The 19,710-nt window shown below is 36.5% G+C and overlaps 1 protein-coding gene across 6 annotated transcripts in view; it reads left to right on the top strand.

Annotated features, from left to right (window-relative positions):
* Window positions 1–19,710, top strand: part of HACE1 (HECT domain and ankyrin repeat containing E3 ubiquitin protein ligase 1) — a 115,800-nt gene that overhangs the window by 12,531 nt on the left and 83,559 nt on the right. For 3 of the 6 annotated variants that reach the window (XM_039467453.2, XM_010346431.3, XM_003935920.4), the window contains exons 5-6: window positions 2,697–2,772; window positions 10,738–10,869. In XM_039467453.2, the coding sequence (XP_039323387.1) occupies window positions 10,757–10,869 (113 nt within the window). In that variant the 5' untranslated portion in view covers window positions 2,697–2,772; window positions 10,738–10,756. The remainder of the gene's footprint in view (window positions 1–2,696; window positions 2,773–10,737; window positions 10,870–19,710) is intronic. The other 3 variants (XM_074397664.1, XM_074397665.1, XM_074397663.1) reach the window with 2 other exon arrangements.

Consider the following 19,710-nt stretch of genomic DNA (forward strand, 5'->3'; position numbering starts at 1 on the left):
CATTCCCTTACTGAATTGATCTCAGGTCTAGGTACATTATCCCAAGTGTTGATAGGGTAGTAACAAAGGTCTTGAAAAGGTTACATGTAGGAAAATATTAGTACTCTGTTTCAACAACTGTTAATGAAAAGAGATTAGCGCAGAGCAGGGATTAAAAACTCTGCTGTCATTTCAGTAGGCAATTTACTCATAAGACTTCAGTGTGAGACTTGAAAGACAGGATGTTCTTGATCTGCTAAAAAGAATTTTCATGTACTGTTTTTCAGAAATAAATAAAGTGGCACAGAGAAAATAAATTGTTTTGATCAGTATTTCTGTCAACAGTAATTGAAGACCATTATATTTTAAAGGTGAAGAAATATAGCAGATTCACATAGCCATTCAGCAAGAAGAAAAGGAATAAAAAGAATTCTTGACCCTCTCTTTACTTTGCATGCTTTTCTATTTCTATAAAGATTACTCTTGACATTTAATACCTAAATATTTTGGTTTTTATTATTTATTTAGTGGAAGCCTTGTACAACTTAGAGGTGCTCAGTGTTTGCTAAGTGACTTGAGTACTTCCTGTAGTGGCTGATGTTTTCAGAAATAGCTTTTTACTATAATTTCTTTATGAGTTCACATTTATTCTTACTGAAGTAGAAGTCATAGTAGAGTCCTGCCCATTTTGCTGGTCTGTCTGTGTTTTGGGACCAGCTTTTTGTTTTGTTCCCTCAGCTGTCATCAGATGGCTACTGTATTTCTCTTGGCCTGCTAAATTTAGCATTTTTCTCTTTGCCATTAGTCCTGTACTGGATTGTCCTCCTTTCCAAAAGAAGCCCCCTTAAGCTTCCACAGAGCACTTGGGTGACTGGTCCCTGTGTCATTTGGGTTACCATAATTTCCCTATAATTGGTGCAATATCTGAGCAGGAATGTAGTTGCTTCCTTGTACAGGGTGATTCAGCATTGCTCATGCTCATGTGAGAATGTTAAAAGGAGAGGCTTTGAAATTATTGTGCATTCTTACTTGCATTTTGATTCAGATTTGAAAGAAGAATTTTTTTTTTATTTTTTTAGGTGATTGTGAGCTCATAAAGGGTAGGGCCCGTGTGTTACGTAGTATTTTAGTTCCTGTTAGCAAAATAGCCGCTCATTTATTGGGTTGATTTGACTTACTCAGATCTGGAAAGTAGTAATAATGGTTGTTCGATAGGATGTATTTCTCTCTGATATTGCCCTGTACCTTTTGCAATTCATTTTTGGGAGGGGAAGCATTATAGATTACTGCTTTTCTTCCACAACCCCTACCCTAAACACTTTTTTGGGTCTATTTCCCTGGCCCATTCCTAAGTAACAATTTATTTTGTCATTATTGGCGTTAGGCCAGTGGTCCATGATAGGCATATGAAAGGTTTTAGAAATCCACCCATAGTGGTATAGACACATGAACACACATTTAAACAGTGCATTTATTTTAATGGGACTGTCTCTGTTGTCTCATGATTATTGAATATATATTTCTTAAGATTTTCCTAACAATGTGTTAGACAAAGGAACTTTGTAAATGTTTGATTTTGAAAGTTTACCCGAGCTTTATTTTCCTCCATTTCTTTGATTATAATGCTGATTTTAAATGACATACAACTTCATTACAAGTACAAAAATCAAAGCAAGAAAAGTAACTTGCCAGTTCTTTTTTCTTAAAAGTTATATTCAATCAATGAGAATTTTACCTATTGACTTAAAATATTGAATATTAACAATCAAAAGTTTTATTGAGAGCTATGAGCCTGTCTATGCTTAGTACTGAGTTGATTAAAAAAATATATAATCCATGGCATGAAAATGTTTATGATCCAGTTGAATAAATAGTAATATGTATATATAAAATATGCTCTATATATACCATATGCTATGTATAGCATACGATTTAGATTAGTGCAAAAGTAATGGCGGTTTTTGCCATTGAAAGTAACGGCAAAAACTGCCATTACTTTTGCATCAACCTCTTATTATATTACTACTGCATTTATTATATCTTATAATATGTATACAATACACATGTATTATATACATACTATATTGTATATATTACTGCTTACTCACTGGTCTATTTGCCAGTGAACTGTACACTTAAAAGTGGTTATGATGGCAAATTTTATATGTGTTTTACCACAGTACAAATAATGGAAAAAATAATGAGCCTATGCCTCCCCCTTCTCACCCCCAGTGAGAAGAGGGATGCCTAGACATGCATTTTATTGATATTCTGATTATGTTTTTGTAAAATTTTTGTGTTATCTTTTAAATATTTCGCTGTCAACAATGTAGGATACAATGTTGAGACATCATTTTTCTCTATCCATTTCCCTTCCATTAGTCTTATATTTTGTTAAATTTCTAATGAATATTACTATTTTATAAACTTAGCCAATACTAGAAATTTCTCTGCAGTTCGAATGTTGATTTGTCCCAATGATATGAAAACCTGATTGTGCCATTGTTTCATCCTGTTATCTTTGAGTCATAGAAGCAGTTTTGTATTTTATATCAAATAGTATTTGTTTAAATATTGCAGATATGGTGCGATATTGCAGATAAAGATATGTTTTGATGTCATCAGCTGTTATTGATTATACTTACTATTTCAGTAAATTAATTGTCATTTGCATATTTTTTTAGTACCAGTTATCCATGACTCTCTTTTCTTTTCAGGCAGAAGAAATGTATGAGTAAATTATTAGAATATAGCGCTGATGTCAACATTTGTAATAACGAAGGCCTTACAGCAGTAAGTGCTATCAATGTTATTTGATATTTTAAAAGTACATTTTAGAAAATGATATTGAATGTGACAGTAAGGCAAAGTGTAGTAGTACAAGTGTTTCTGCAAGTTACTTTTTTTTTGAGACAGTCTCGCTCTGTTGCTCAGACTGGAGTGTGGTGGTGTGATCTCAGCTCACTTCAGTCTCTGACTTCTGGTTCAAGCAATTCTTGTGCCTCAGCCATCCAAGTAGCTGGGATTACAGGTGTGTGCCACCATGCCCACATAATTTTTATATTTTTAGTAGAGATGGGGTTTCACCATGTTGGCCAGGCTGGTTTCTAACTTCTGGCCTCAAGAGATCACCTGTCTCACCCTCCCAAAGTGCTGGGATTATATATGAGCCACCACCTCTGGCCTGCAGGTTTAGTGATTAAGAAGGTGCAGAATGATTTGAGATAAAGTTTTTAGCTGTATTTAAAAAACGTGTTTTAGCTACATTAAGACAAGTTATGGCTTACCATATTTCCCTTTTCTCCTTTTTAAGTTTATGACTTTCATTTATTTTGAAATTTATTCCCCTAGCCTTTGTCACTGACTTTCAAGGATTTCTTAGGAGCACTCTGCTGAGGTGTGTTAGGTGTTCATTATTGGAGAGCTGTTTTTCATTATGTTCTTTTAAGTACTTTTAATATGTTCATTGTAGAATTAGATGGCTAGTCAGAAAGGAAGAAAAAAGATAACAAAGGGAATGAACTCTCCCTGTATGCCTTGCACTCTGAGATAATCACAGTTAAAAAAAAAAACAACTTTGTATTTTTAGTAGAGATGGGATTTCACCATGTTGACCAGGCTGGTCTTGGAACTCCTGACCTCTGGTGATCCACTTGCTGGCCTCCCCAGAGTGCTGGGATTACAGGCATGAGCCACTGCGTCTGGCCCAAAAAACCTTTTTTTAGAGACAGGGTCCCACAGTCACCCAGCCTGCAGTGCAGTGGCATGTTCATAGCTCACTGCAACCTCAAACTCTTGGGCACAAAAAATTATTTGGCATCGTCCTTCCAAGTAGCTGGGACTATAGGGGTGTGTCACTACACCTGGTTAGTATATTTTATGTTTTTTGGTAGAGGTGGGGTCTTGCTTTGACGCCCAGGCTAGTCTTGAACTCTTGGCCTCAAGCAATCCTTTTGCTTCTGCCTTCCAAAGATATAATCATTGTTAACATTTTATCCTATTATTAGACTTACATTTTATATAAAGTAGTGTTTGCCATTTTGCCATATCACTTTCTTTGCGAAAATAAGTTTATATATTTTTTATTCACATGGAGGTGGTATGGGACACTCCTGAAGAGATTGTTGAAATCCCAGAGTTTTAACCGAATTGTCATTATTTAATAGAGTTTAGAAGTAGAGATAACATAGAATGATGTGACTATTGAGCAGTTATTTTGAAATCATGGCAGAAGATGTTAAGTTTTATTTATTAAATTATACATTCCTTTGAATACTATTTATATTTTGAATATTTTAATTTGTGAATAAAGAATAATATTGAATATTTACTTACCATGCTGGTTTTCAAGGCCTTTATGATAAAAAATTTGGGGGTGAGGCATAGGAAAACAACTTTCCTAAGATTTTGAATGGCTTATTATAGAATAAACTCATCATAATGATTATATGGCATCTACAATTCCTGTAAAAATTCAGATTTTGTTATATATTAGTAATATAATACCATCTATTCTGTAAGGAAAGTCTGTATTCTGAATATCCATAGGATGCATAGTGACATGGTAGGTGCAACAGAGGCTTATGAAACCCTAGAAATGACATCGATCTTTCCTTGGGACACTAACCAGTTTTGGCATGGTAAGGTGTTCAGTGTTAATATAATCTGCTTTAATTGCGTACGTTTTTAATCTGTTAATTTCTTCCCTTCCCTCCTGTACTTTAAGGGAGGTGGAATAGAAAATTTGTAAAAATAAAATTTTTATTTAACAAAATTATTCATGTATGTATTTAAAGAATCAAATACTCTACATGGCTTGTAGAAAACAGTCTCTTGGCCTTCCTCCCCAGCCTCACAACTTCCTGCTCCCTAAACAACTTCTCTCAGCTATTTTAATGAATTTAAAAATGTTATCTCTGTATATCTAAATAGCATGCTAAATGTTACTTCTTGGTTTTTTGGTTGTAGGCGTTACCTATTCACTTTCTGGAAGATGAGATTATTGTTCTCTTTTTCAACACCTCCTCCCATCCTGTTGTGTATACACACATTTCCCTTGAATCCTTTAAATAAAATCACTGTAATTTTAGTTAGGTCATTTTTGGTGTGTGTTTTTATTTTTTTGAGTACATGAGAACTATTCATAGTTAAGCCAAATAGTTGGTTATAGTTGCTTTCTTTTCTTGTATAACATTTTATTTTCCCTGTAGTTAATGATTGCCTTTTTTAAAAAAAATTGAGATAGTTGTAAATTCACATGCAGTCCTAAGAAATAATACAGAGAGATCTCCTGCACTTTTTGCCTAGTTTCCTCTGTACAATTTTGCAGAACTGTATTATAATATTACAATAAGGACATGGACATTGGTATAATCCATCTTCCTGAGATTTCCTCAGTTGTATTTTATTTTTTTGAGACAGAGTCTCGCTCTGTTGCCCAGGCTGGAGTGCAATGGCAATATCTCGGCTCACTGCAACTTCCACCTCCTGGATTCAAGTTATTCTTCTGCCTCAGCCTTCTGAGTAGCTTGGACCACAGACATGCACCACCATGCTCGGCTGATTTTTGTATTTTTAGTAGAGATGAGGTTTCACCATGTTGGCCAGGCTGGTCTTGAGCTCCTGACCCCTGGTGATCTACCTGCCTTGGCCTCCCAAAATGCTGGGATTACAGGTGTGAGCCACTGCGCCTGGCCTTCCTCAGTTTTAATTGTGTGTGTGTGTATGTTTATGTATATTAAGTTCTATTCAGTTTTATTACCTGTGTAGGTTACTTATCTAGTTTTATTAACCTGTGTACATGGTAGGTTTTTGCCACCATAGTCAATATTTTGAACATTTCTAACACCACAAAAGATACGTGTTGTTGCCCTTTTGCAACCATACCTTTCCCTTTGTCCTTCGCATCACATGGCTAACTCATGGCAGCCATTAATTTGTTCTCCATTAGTCATTTCAAGAATGTTACAGAGATGGAATTTTATTGTATGGAACCTTTGGGGATTGGCTTTATTTATTCGTCATATTCCCTAGAGACTTATCTAGGTTATACTTATCAATAGTTTGTTCCTTTGTAATGCTGAGTAGTATTCCATCCAGTAGTGGATGTACCACCATTTGTGACTATTCACCTTTTTATTTTGTGTGTATGTACTTCTTTGGTTGCATCAGTGTTTATAGTTTTCTTTGTAGAGATCTTTCACTTCTTTAATTAAGTTGATTCTTAGGAATTTAATTTGTAGCTGTCATACGTGGGATTACTGTCTTCTTTTTCAGATTGTTTGCTGCTGACATAGGAATGCCACTGATTTTTGTATGTTGATTTCATATCTTGCGACCTACCTATTTACCAGTTCTAATAGTTTCTTGGTGGAGTGTAGGTTTTTCCAAATACAAGATCTTATCATCTGTAGACAAGAATAATTTGACATCTTTCTAATTTGAATGTCCATTTTTCTTTCTTTTGTCTGATTGCTCTAGGACTTCCAGTATTTAATAATGGAGTTAACAGGGTCTTTTGAAGAGCAAAATTTAATTTTGAAGCCAAATTGATCAGTTTTTTGCATTATGGATCATGCTTTTGGTATCAGGAACTCTTTATCTAGTCCTCGATCCTGTAGATTCTCTTACCATTTTTTCTAACAGTTTCATAGTTTTGTGTTTTACCTTTAAGTCTATGATCTCTTTTGAGTTAATATTTGCATAAGATATGAGGCTTAGGTCAAGGTTTACTTTTTTTTTTTTTTTTTGTCTGTGAATGTCCAGTACTAGCCCTGCTTATTGAAAAGGTTGTCCTTCCTGCATGAATTTGGTTTTCCATCTGTCTCAAAAATCAGTTGGGCATATTTGTGTGGACACACTTCTGGACTTTATATTCGTTCCGCTGATCTGTATGTCTCTGCTGATCTCTCTGCTAATACCACACTGTCTCGATTACTGTAGCTGTAAGTCCTAATACCAAGTAGAATAAATAATTCCTCTCACTTTATTTTTCTTTGTCAAGATTATGTTAGCTATTCTGGTTCCTTTGCCTTTCCGTATACATTTTGGAATAAACTTGTCTATGTCTACAAAAGAACCTTGCTGGGATTTTGATTGGAGTTGCTTTAAACTGATAGATCAATTTGGGCAGAATTGTTATCTTTACCGTGTTGATTGAGTCTTCCAATCCATAAACACAGTATTATCTCCATACTTACTTAGGTCTTTGATTTCTTTGATTAGAATTTTATACAGCACAGTATAGGGCTTTTGTGCATGTTTTTGGTAAGCATATAACTATTTCATTTTCTTTGGCATAATTGTAAATGACGTGTTTTTAATTTGAGTTTACGCATATTCAGATAGAAACACATTTGGTTTTTGTGTGTTAATTATGTGTCTTGCAATCTTGCTGAACTCACTCATTAGTTCTAGGGGATTTTTGGGAAATTGCTTGGGATTTGCTTCATAGACAGGTTTTCTGCACGTGGAGACAGTTTTATTTGTTTATTCTTTTATTTATTATTTTGACACAGAGTCTCACTCTGTCACCCAGGCTGGAGTGCAGTGGTGCCATCTAGGCTCACTGCAACTTGCGTCTCCTGGGTTCAAGTGATTCTCCTGCTTCAGCCACCTGAGTAGCTGCGATTACAGGTGTATACCACCATGCCAAGCTGATTTTTGTATTTTTAATAGAGATGGTGTTACACCATGTTGGCCAGGCTGGTCCTGAAGTCCTGACCTCAGGTCATCCACCCACGTTGGCTTCCCAAAGTGCTGGGATTATAGGCATGAGCCACCGTGCCAGGCTTTTATTATTATTATTATTTTCCAGTTTGTATGTCGTCTATATCTGTTTCTTGCCTTACTGCAGCTCTATTAAAGTTTTCTTGTAACTTAGTAATTCATTACCAAAATCTCTTTCAGCTTTGTAAATATCCTCTTAATATGTAGTCAGTACCTTTCATGTCCTTGATTATGTCTTGGAGGAGTCTCTTAAGGAGACTTTTATGCTCTCTTGGCTGGATTGGTTGGACCGAGGTCTGGCCACACAGTTGTTTGGAACGTCTCCTCCTCATCATCCTGGGGATTCCTTTGCTTTTTTCTTGCTTTGGGTTCTCTGTTATGTGGGTCTCATATCTGTCTTTTCTGATAACTGTTCTGCCACTTTGATGGAGCGCAACCTGGACAGTTTCCTGAGAAAATGGGTGAATGGGGTATGTGTTGCCACCTTGTATGTTTGAATATGACTTGAATCTTTGAATCTGTCTGATTATGCAATTGACAGTTTAGCTGACAATCTAGATGAGACATCATTTTTCCTTAGAATTTTGAAAGTTCTGCTTTGTTGTCATCTAGCTTTGTTTTGAAGTTTAGTACTATTTTGATTATTGATTCTTTATATGAAACCTGTTTTGATTTTTCTCTCTAGAAACTTATAGAATCTACTTTGTCCTTAGTGTTCTAAAATCCTATGATTATTATGTCTTGGTTTGGATTTATTTTATCCATTTGACTGGATAATAGTATTGAGACCGTATAAACCTGGAATTTCCTGTAATAGGAACTTACGAGAAATATTCATAAAATTATTACTTTCATGATTTCCTTTTCTGACTTTCTCTGTTTTATTTTTTCCCCTAACCTCTATTATTTGAATATTAGACCTATTCACACTAGCCCTTTACTATTCCTACTTTTTCTCATTTCTTCAATTTTCTTTGTACTTTGAGGGAGACTTCCTCAGTATTATCTTCTAAATCTTCTTATGAGTTTGCATGTCTCTATCATAGTATTAATTTCCAAGAGTTTTTTTTTCCCTTGTCTCTTTCAAAAAATAGTATCCTGTTCTCATTTCAGGGATGCAGTCAGTATGTTCTCTCTCTGACAGTATTAAATATAGTTTTTTCTTGAATATTCATGATTCTTTTTTCCCCCCTACCTTTTGCTTTAAAAACAAATTGTATTTTGTCTTTCAAATTAGATGGATTTATCAAATGTTTGATGGGAATGGTAAAAGCTATTTGAAGGCTGTCAGCACGAGTGAGGTTTGTTCATTAGGGGCTTCAGTGTAGGGTGATCTCCTTGGGCATTTGCCTCTTGGACTTTTCCAGTGTTGATTTCTTTAGGCATTTACTCTTGAGCTGGTCAGATGTCTCAGAGAAGACTCTTCCAACTACCTGGAAGATGTTAACAGTCTGGGTGCTGGTTAGAGAAGACTGCTTTGTAAAATCAGTATTCAGTGTTTAAACTTGCACTAATCTCCCCTTTTTAGTGTGGTATTCTTGGTTCAGTGTGCCTGGTGTCTCTTACCTAGAGACTGTTTTCAGGCCTCTTGCATTCTATCTGATTGAGGAGGGGCTGTTAGTGGCCTTGCACAGTTGGGGAGGGATAGAGATATGAGGCTCTAAATCTTATTAAACTTTCAACCTCTTTTCAAGGGGTACATGGTACTTACTATTGATTCTTGATCCTTTTGGGAGTCCTATGATCTGAATCACATTTTTGAGGGGTTTGTCTAATACTGGGGTAGCATTCTGACAAGTCAACAAGTGTAATCTGACAAGATAAAAACATCATCTACTCTCTGCTTCCAAAACTTGCTGTTTTCTTCTCTGTATCTTTATGGATTCTTTAAGGAAATACTCTTTCCTGTTATTTCATTGGGGTTTAGGGAAGAAGAAGCTGATGCATATATTAAACTTGCCATTTTAAAACAGGGATTTCATGATTTTCGTTTTAAAGAAAAAAAAAATCTTGTGAAAAACTCATAGATAGCATAGTCCAAAGTTTTAACATTGATTATCTTTGAGTGGTAGACTTATAGGTGTTTTATGCATATTTTTATCCTCTTTTTTTTTTTATTTATGTAAGATATATGTGTTACTTGTAAAATACAGGAAGTAAGGAATATAGCATTGCTATGTTAACTACTTTTTAACTTATGTTTGATTCTGAGAAAGGAAAAATATCTAACACCTTTTCTCCAGAGATAAGCTAGGCATAGAGTCCAGGATTATCTAAGAAGCAGAGTATTTGATGATTGTGAGCTGGGCATACTTATTATTTTGAACCATTGTGAGTTATTTTAAAACAGTTTTTCTTTTTTTGAGGCAGGGTCTCACTCTGTCACCCAGGTAGGAGTGCAGTGGCATAATTGTAGCTCATTACAGCCTCAAACTTGTGAGCTCAAGGGATCCTCCCACCTTAGCCTCCCGAGAAGCTAGGACCATAGGTGTATGCTACCATGCCCAGCTAATTTTTAAATTTTTTTTGTAGAGACAGGTCTTGCTACATTGACCAGGCTGATCTTGAACTCTTTGCTTCAAGCAATTCTCCTCCCTCAACTTCCTAAAGTGCTGGGATTAGAAACATCAGTCACCACTTCCAGCCCCATTGAGTTCTTGATTTTGAAATATGTAGTAGTGTAATCTGCATCTTGATACAGAAATTTTCCTCATGTAAAACCTAGTTTCAGCTACTTAAGAGACTGAGGCAGGAGGATCACTGGAGCCCAGGAATTTGAGTGCAACCTAAACAACATAGTAAGACCCCAACTCTAAAAAAAACCCAAACCCATAAATTTTTAAAAAATTTTAAAAAGGGAAAAAATTACATGGACTTAAAATATCTTTAGTTTTAAACAATTACATGGACTTAAAATACCTTTAGATTTGCATGAGCAAATCATGCTCAGCTGAGAAATAACATTATTTATCTGCTGTTTTTATATAAAACACTCTTACACAAATGTTAAGTAATGAAATGGCTTCACAGATACACTGGCTGGCTGTGAATGGGCGGACAGAACTACTCCATGACCTTGTGCAGCATGTCAGTGATGTTGATGTTGAGGATGCCATGGGGCAGACAGCACTGCATGTTGCCTGCCAGAACGGTCACAAGACGGTAAGTTCAGCCATGAGGACTTTAAGCTGCATGTGTTAATATTTAGAAATTGAATTCATGAAAAGCTTTTTACTGTGCATATTTGGGAACATGTACCATTATAGCAAAATCTTATTTTCTGCATTATATGGACTTTTTCTTTTTTGAGACAGTGTCTCACTTTATTGCCCTGGAGTGCAGCAGTGGGATCCTAGCTCACTGCAGCCTTAAACCCCTGGGCTCAAGCAGTCCTCCCACCTCAGCCTCCCAAGTGGCTGGGATTACATGCGTGAACCACTGCACCTGGCCCATAAGGACGTGTGATTAATATATTCTATTAATAATATCTTCCATACTTCTGATAATGGGTAGAGGAAATAGAAAACAGTGCTTTTGGGGTGGGAGCAGTGGTTCACACCTGTAATCCCAGCACTTTGGGAGGCTGAGGCAGGTGAATTGCTTGAGCTCAGGAGTTCAGCTTGCGCAACATGGCAAAATCCCATCTACTAAAAATACAAAAAATTTAGGTGGATATGGTGGCGTGTGCCAGTAGTCCCAGCTATTCCAGAGGCTGAAGTGGGAGAATTGTTTGAGCTCAGGAGTCAGTGGTTGCAGTGAGCTGAGATTGTGCCAGTATACTCCAGTCTGGGTGACAGAGTGAGATCCTGTCTCAAAAAAAAAAAAAAGGAAAATAGTGCTTTTATATCTGTTCAAAATACTTATAATTTGCATTTTGATTTTATTTTTGATTCATATGTTTTAATAGCTGATTATACTAAAACTTTAAATGTAGTATATTCACATTTAATTTTAACATTTATAATGTTCTGTTCTCAGTTTTGGCAAATAAAACTTCATATTTTATATTTTGCCCTTAAGCCTCAATTTTGGGGTTTAGATAGTGAGGATAGTGAGCAGTGACACTGTTTGAATAGTATGAGTCAGATTATCCTATTTTTCTCCTTTCATTGTATATGGTACAAGTAACGGTTCTTTCCTTCCTTTTCTGTCTTTTTCCTTTCTTTGCTTTACTTCTTTTTTTTTTTTTTTTTTTTTTTTTTGAGATGGAATATTGCTCTGTCACCCAGGCTAGAGTGCAGTGGCACGATCTCAGCTTACCACAATCTCTGCCTCCTGGGTTCAAGTGATTCTCGTGCCTCAGCCTCCTAAGTAGCTGGGATTACAGGTGTGTGCCACCACACCAGCTAATTTTTGTATTTTTAGTAGAGACGGAGTTTTGCCATGTTGGCCAGGCTGGTCTTGAACTCCTGGCTTCAAGCAGTCTGCCTGCCTCGGTGTCCTAAAATGCTGGGATTGCAGGTGTGAGCTACTGTGCTTGGCTATTTTCTTTCTTACTCTAGATTTCTACAATCATGCATTTGTTTTATGACAATGCTTTCCTGTTATTCGTGTGTCCAGACATTTGGCTTTTGAAATTGCTATTTCTCTCTCATTAGGAGACTTTACTGCCTTATATAAAGATTGAGAGTTTAAGATTTCAGATTGAATTTCTGCTTTGCTATAATTTTCTACCCAGTTTATATTTTTCAGTTTTTTTTTTTTTTTTAACATTTAACATTATTGGTAATAGAATATACAGGTGTGTGCCAGTAGTCTCAGCTACTTGGGAGGCTGAGGTGGAGAGGATCGCTTTAGCCCAGGAGTTGTGGGTATGCTATGCTGGTTGGATGTCCATACTAAGTTTGGCATTGTTGTATCCAAGCGAGTTAGAAGGAAAGCGCCACACTCTAATGAGTTCCAAATGAAGAGTCCTTTATTAATTAGCTGGTGACTGAGAGATGAGAGTTGGCCAACGCTCAGAATTCTCTTGGCCGGAGGAAGGGGCTTGATTTCCTTTATACCTTGATTTAGGTAGGGGAGGGGGAGCTTAGCTGAAGCAGAATTTTACGGAAGGGAACAAGCAAGTTAGATAAGGAAGCTGGTAACCAGGGGGCAGGAGATTCCTAGGATTGTTGGTTGCTAAGGGTATTTCCATACAATCATCAAGGTGGGGTTGCAGGGAGAACTTTTCATACAGTCAATCACCAAGGAAGGTGTTCACAATAGCAGGTAGACTTGCCAAGCAGAATGTGGTTACAGTGGTTACAGGTACTGTGAACAGTGTGAACCACTCTTTTTTTTTTTTTTTTTTTTTGAGACGGAGTTTCGCTCTTGTTACCCAGGCTGGAGTGCAATGGCGCGATCTCGGCTCACCGCAACCTCCGCCTCCTGGGTTCAGGCAATTCTCCTGCCTCAGCCTCTTGAGTAGCTGGGATTACAGGCACGAGCCACCATGCCCAGCTAATTTTTTGTATTTTTAGTAGAGATGGGGTTTCACCATGTTGACCAGGATGGTCTTGATCTCTCGACCTCGTGATCCACCCGCCTCGGCCTCCCAAAGTGCTGGGATTACAGGCTTGAGCCACCGCGCCCGGCCAGTGAACCACTCTTAACAGTTCAGAGCTTTGAGTGCAGCGCGACCCAGTAATGTACCTGAGGGGGCCAAGGCAGGGATGGAGAAGCCAAGTGGGAGCCTACCGCCAAGATGGAGTCAGTTAGGCTAACACAGCCTAGGTTATTACATTCCCCACCTGTGTTTTTGGAGAGTCAAAGCATTGACTCTTCAGTTACAACAAGGGGGTTATAGTGGCTTTTGAGATACCTAAGTTTGACAGAATTTATACACTGCCTTATGAAAGCAAGGAGCCAGTTTAGTATACAGGGCCCAAAGATTAAGCCTCGTAAGAGGAGATGATGAACTGGAGCCCATGGCTAACTACTTTAATAACTGGGCTATTAAAGTTTAATAAAGTTTAATAACTTTAATAGCCCAGTTATTAAAGTAGTTAGCCATAGGCTCCAGTTAAACATCCTTCGGTGCCATGGGCTCCAGTTAAACATCCTTCGGTGCCATGGGCTCCAGTTAAACATCCTTCGGTACCATGGGGTGTTCTTCTCCCACTCCTGTTGGCGTTTATCTAAATTTTCTTGAACTCTTTTAAGAGTATTTTTTATGACTCCAGATTGGTTAGCATAACAACAGCTCTTTCCCAAAGCAGCACATAAACCTCCTTGAGAGAGGAACAGTAAATCTAAGCCTCATCAGAGCAACTTCAGCTAGGGATTTTACCTGGGTATGTAACATATTTATGGCTGACTGGAGATTTCTTAAATCAGCGTCTACTTGTTGAGATAGGGACATTAGTCCAGTTTTTCCTGGACAAGAGCAGCAGTGCCGATAGCTGCTGACCCAGCTACGCTAAGGCCCGCCAGAAGGGGCACAAGGGGTGGGAGAGCTCGGCAGGTCCTGGAATGCAGTTCAGGGGGAGCGATGACTAGTTGTCCTTCTGGACTGCTGTACACGTAGACCTTGGGAAGCATGTGAACCAACATGCACAGGACAGGTCCAGGTTCAGTCCCACTGATGCAGCAGGTGAGGCCTGAGGTGCAGGTCAGCCAAATACTGTTGGGTGCCTGGTAGGAGACTGAGGGGTTTAGGGAAGTACGTAGAGACTCGTTTACATGTAGCCTGAAATGGAGAAGCAGAAGGTTTATACTCATTGCTAATTAGGCAGGTGGCGTTTCCTGCCACATCCCCTAGTGTAAGGGAACGGGGAGAGTGTCCTTTCCAAGCAGGAGTGAGTCCTTCTTTGGGAAACTTTTGACATACACCAGGTCACTGGGATGGAAAATGTTGCAGGGCCTGCTTTGGTCAGGAACTGGATTAGGGTGTGCTCCCTGGACGAGTGATTGGATGATGTCTTGAACCTGTTGGGAGAGACGGTAGGTACTGTAGCAAGTTAGCTTGGGCTATTTCTGCTCGATGGGTATTTTTTTAGCTTAGGCAAGATAGGGGGAGCCCTCCCATACATGATTTCAAAAGGAGAGAACCCCGCCTCGTAAGGGGTGTATCTGACTCTAAGAAGGGCTAAAGGAAGGAATTTGTCCAACCCTCACCGATCTCCAAGATAAATTTTGTAAGAGTACTTTTTAAGGTTCTATTCGTGTGAATATGGTGACCTCTCAGGAGAAGGGACTGCTAGGTTGCCTGAGGAGAGGTGAACCAGACCAGGTCAGAAACAGAGCACATCAAGAACCTCATGCTGATCAGTTTGTGGGTTCATGCCAGTGAATTGCCACTGTACCTCATCTCTTAAAAAAAAAAAAAAGAGAATGTTATTTATTTTCTTGCTGACCATAATGATGACAAAACCAACTGAAAACAAAGTCAGTACCATTAACTACAAGGATACAAAGTTTGTTTATTTGTTTTTGTTAAAGACTTTCTGAGTCTTATCTCTTGTTAGGAGAATTTCTAGTGGAATCTGGATTTTTATCTCTTCAAACACTTTTTCCTTAACCTTGTTTCAGGGTGTATAATCACAATTCACAGAATATTGGACTTCTTCAAGACAAGTTGACACTGTCTTATGTTTAATAGGTTGTTGGAAAAATGGAGGGATATATGATCCTTTTTCCGTTTCGTGGAATTTTTTCTGAATACCAGTGTTCATGTGCACTTTTTGTCTTTTATCATCTGAAAACTAACCCAGTATTTTCAAGTATATTCTTCTCATTAATTTTTACTACTTAGAGTCAACATTATTAAATTTAAAAAGTATTTTATGTGAGAAAAAAAAGATGTGAAATGTCCTAATCTTGAGTGCTTCAGGTTTTTAAGGCACTATTGCATATTAGACCATGAGTCTAGCTGATAGCGCTCAGAGGGCAGAAGAGCACCTACTTTAACATAAACACCCTCCGCTGTAACAGATGAGCAGAGTGTCATTTAAGTTAAAACTTGCACAGCCTATCTGGTTCCCAGGAACTTGGATAGGAAAAATAGTGGGATTCAGATTAGAAAAAGATCTATAAAAGCTAATTTTAGCTGCTTTGAACTAGTATAGAAGCAAGAATTACTAAGAAAACCTTGTTCAAAACATGTGCATTACAGGCTGCCTTAAAACTTTAGAATTGCCTTCTGAAGTTATTGAAAATTAGGTGGTATAATATACTCCATATGGTTTACAACCTAAAGCAAGTGTGGTAAAGTAATGGAGAATTCCTCATAGTCAGATGCCTTTGAACAATTGTATTCTCAGATTTATAGGGAGCCTGACTTCATTGTGGTGATGAGTTTCACAGAATGAGGTTTTGCTGGCAGAGTACAGGAGGAAGGGTACGAAAAGTCATGTTGATTTGTGGTCGATTATAATTACCAATGGGATTCATTCTGTCATAGTTGGTCAGTTATAGTTATCTGCAATGATCATATGCAGGTAAAGGAATTGTTAGCACTGACTATTTTCTGAATCCTTGTTATCTATAATGATCATATGCAGGTAAAGGGAATGCTTAGCACTGATTATTTTCTGAATCCTTGTTATCTGTAATGATCATAAAAAGATAAGGGGAATGCTTAGCACTGATTATTTTCTGAATCCTTGTTATCTATAATGATCATAAAAAGGTAAAGGGAATGCTTAGCACTGATTATTTTCTGAATCCTTGTTATCTATAATGATCATATAAAGGTAAAGGGAATGCTTAGTGCTGATTATTTTCTGAATCGTTATATGTATTTATTCCTTTTTCAATTAGGACAAGAGGAAATCTTGAAAAATTAGTCTGTTTTTTTGCCTCCTGGCTGAATTACAGTTCTCAAAATCTGTGTTCATAGTTGTGCTAATACTGCCTGTTTCAGAATTGCTCATAGATTTCTAGGACACATTCACATCTCAGTGTATAAGCGTATTGTTTTATCTTGAATTGCATATGATTTACTGGGCTATGAAATAGATGTTATTATAGGATAAGGATTACTGATTTTTTAGAAACCCTTGTATATCTTTCCATATGTTGAACACGGAGTGTGTAATGCTTTGTCAGGTATCTTAATGACTCAGTGGCAAGTCAGAATGGCCTTTCTGTTGTCTCAGAGTAGCCACTTCTTGCATAAATTCATCAAAAAGTCTTCAGAACTCACGTCCATGTAGATATATACCAATGCATGTAAGTTTCAAGATTTTATTTTTAAGCTTAGGAGTTTACATAATTCTGATTATATATATTTTATGGAATACGATAGAAAACTTTAAATGGGAAAGAAACTCCATTAAAAAATAAACCACATCAGTTCTTTTCAAAGAGGCATGGATGATAAATCCTTTGAAGTTTGCCTTCTAATCTCGTTTTAGAGTAAATCTGAGGAGTGCATGAAAACATTTTGAGCAACTAGCTAAGCGCCCTGAAGCTTTGTAGAATATATAATGAAATACTGTATTCTTGCTTCAGTGACAAGAAGTGCTTTTTCAAATTTATATTACATTTTTTAAGGATAAAATATTTGGAAGAAAGATTCATTTTTTGTCATAATTAAGAAATTGAGTAATCTTAATTATGATTTCATATAGATGCAACTGTTGCGTTAGAGGTAAAGATAATAAAGATCCATTTTCCTCTTGTTGGAAAGAAGTGGTTTGGGCAGTTGAAGAGTGAACTCTATTTTTTGTCGTTGTAGCATAGTAGCACCATTATTTTAAACTACTTCTATCTTTATTTAATAATGATGGGATGAAAGAAATCGCAACTTCTTAATAATTTTATTTTTATTTAACTTTTCTTAGATCAACTGTTTAACTTCATTCTTAGCTGTTTAATATCAGTACTGTTGTGTCTTCGGATACTAATTTCAAAAAATCATTTCAGAGTTTGGTTATTCAACTGGAGATGATGTAATTTTACTGGTGATATTATTAAGAAAATGTTGTGAATCCTTTGGAAGGCATTTATCAGCAATAATAACTACTGGCTGCTATTATGATTGTTATTAATATGCATGATGTGATTCTGTAAAAGTACACAGATTACTATCTAGACTTTTTATTCATTTATGCTCATACAAGAAGCTGGGCCCAATGTGGTGTTTGATTTTTAATTTCATTTTTAGAAAGTTGAGTAAAACCTAATGTTTTCTGTAGGTATAACTTACTAACACTTTTTGGACCATAAATTAAACCTAGTTTTTGGTAACTTTTTCTATAAGATTTATGAATGTGTTGAATTGCCAGAAATGATTGATTACAGTCTTCTTGGAATAACATGGATTTAGAAACCCTAGAGAACTGTCAAATGGTTCAGTCCAAATTTCTGTAAGTTAGATTACATGGCAGGATTAGTTAGGGACTAATCTGTAATTTATTTAAAAATAAATTTCATTTTTATCAGAATAAACCTTATTTTCTTAAGTTTATGTAACTAAATACAAAGCTTCACAAACAATATAAAATGATAGTTGAACTCTTAGTATTAGACTATCTTAGAACTGACTGCATTTTTTTACTAACATCATAGGCTTATTAAGGAACAGTGCTCAGCTACGTTCAGTCACCTCTCTTGGTGTCTTTAGCCAGCTTCCAAGTTTTTCATCCAGTTACTGGACAGCCATGCAAACTTAATTGAAAACATTTTCCAGACATTAATTAGATTCAGCCTTGAGCCACAAAGGTAGGTAAACTAACATTTCAGAGTATATTTCTAGGTTCGGAGTAATTTTATTTATTCTAATGCTAGAATTCTCCTTTAATCACTTCTAAGAAGTTGAAACAAATAGTAGAAAGTTCTCTTTTTTAAAGTAAAGTGGTAATACTGACTTTTATAACACAACCAGACAAAAATGATTTTTGATGGATACTGTGTAATAGTTCAAAGTTCTCAATAGGTGAAGGTGGACAGGTTTCTAGAGACCTGTGTAAACCAGTCACTGATTAATGAGTTGGGAATTTTTGTTAGTGTATAAGTTATGTGTGCATTGCCATAACTCATGTCTTCAGAATTATTTTTAATAACAATTAAGGACACTTTTTTTGTTGTTTATTCTCCTTTTAGCTAGTGATAATACCACAACTTTGATTTTTACTTTGATTTTTACTTAGAGTTTTATTGTTGAATATCTATTGCCTTTTACTTTGATCAGTGTTTTGAGAGTTGACATTGATAAAGTAGGGCTGCCTTGGATTTCTTGCTTTGTAATTTATCAGTGTATTGGACACAGGTGGTCTTGGTTAGTCACTGCTTTCAATTAAATGACTTGCGATTGACCTACACATTAGGTTTGTACGTTCATTTTCCACTCAGGATATTGTTTTATCACTTGAAAGGTTATGAAGTCTGTTGAAATATGTTGTTTCTTCTTGAGAATGTCTTGAGGGCCATATGAAAATACTCTGTTTTTCTTTTTCAGTTCCTCTGCAACAGTTTCTTATTTTGTAAGGAGGAGGGAGAAATCCCATAATCAATGACTAGGAGAACAGTTTTTTTTTTTTTTGTAGGGAGGGGAAGGGCAGGGTTGGGCAGGGAATTTGCAATTCTTAAATTTTTTAAAAAGTGTCTTTTGTTGATCCAGTTTTAGGCATATAAAATTATTTCAGTTCAGTGTAGCTCTTAAAATTATATTAATTCGAAAAATACATAGGTAATCAGCTGTCAGTCACATATTTATATTGGCATGCGTTACATGTTTACATTTAGTAAATTGTAAGCTAACTGTGCTAACTTTTAGCAAGTAAATGAGAAGCCATAAAATTTTAAAAGTAGAAGTTATGACCATCATTTTAAATTGCAAGTTATGCTTTTTATGGACTTTATGGCTTACAGATCAGTGCACAGTTTTCACAAAATTATTTGTGTGTGGGATTTTAGGGGCAAGAAATTTGCTAAAATAAATGGAATCCAAATCCTAGAAAATTCTGGTTTGTTTTTCTGGATATCACTGATCACCATCTAGTACATTACAAATTTTGTTTATTTACATCTGGTCACTTTATCTTCCTTTTCTACTATAAATTTCATGAAGGCAGGGAT

The sequence above is a fragment of the Saimiri boliviensis genome, chromosome 4, assembly GCF_048565385.1.
Source record: "Saimiri boliviensis isolate mSaiBol1 chromosome 4, mSaiBol1.pri, whole genome shotgun sequence".
In the NCBI taxonomy this organism is placed as follows: Eukaryota; Metazoa; Chordata; class Mammalia; order Primates; family Cebidae; genus Saimiri; species Saimiri boliviensis.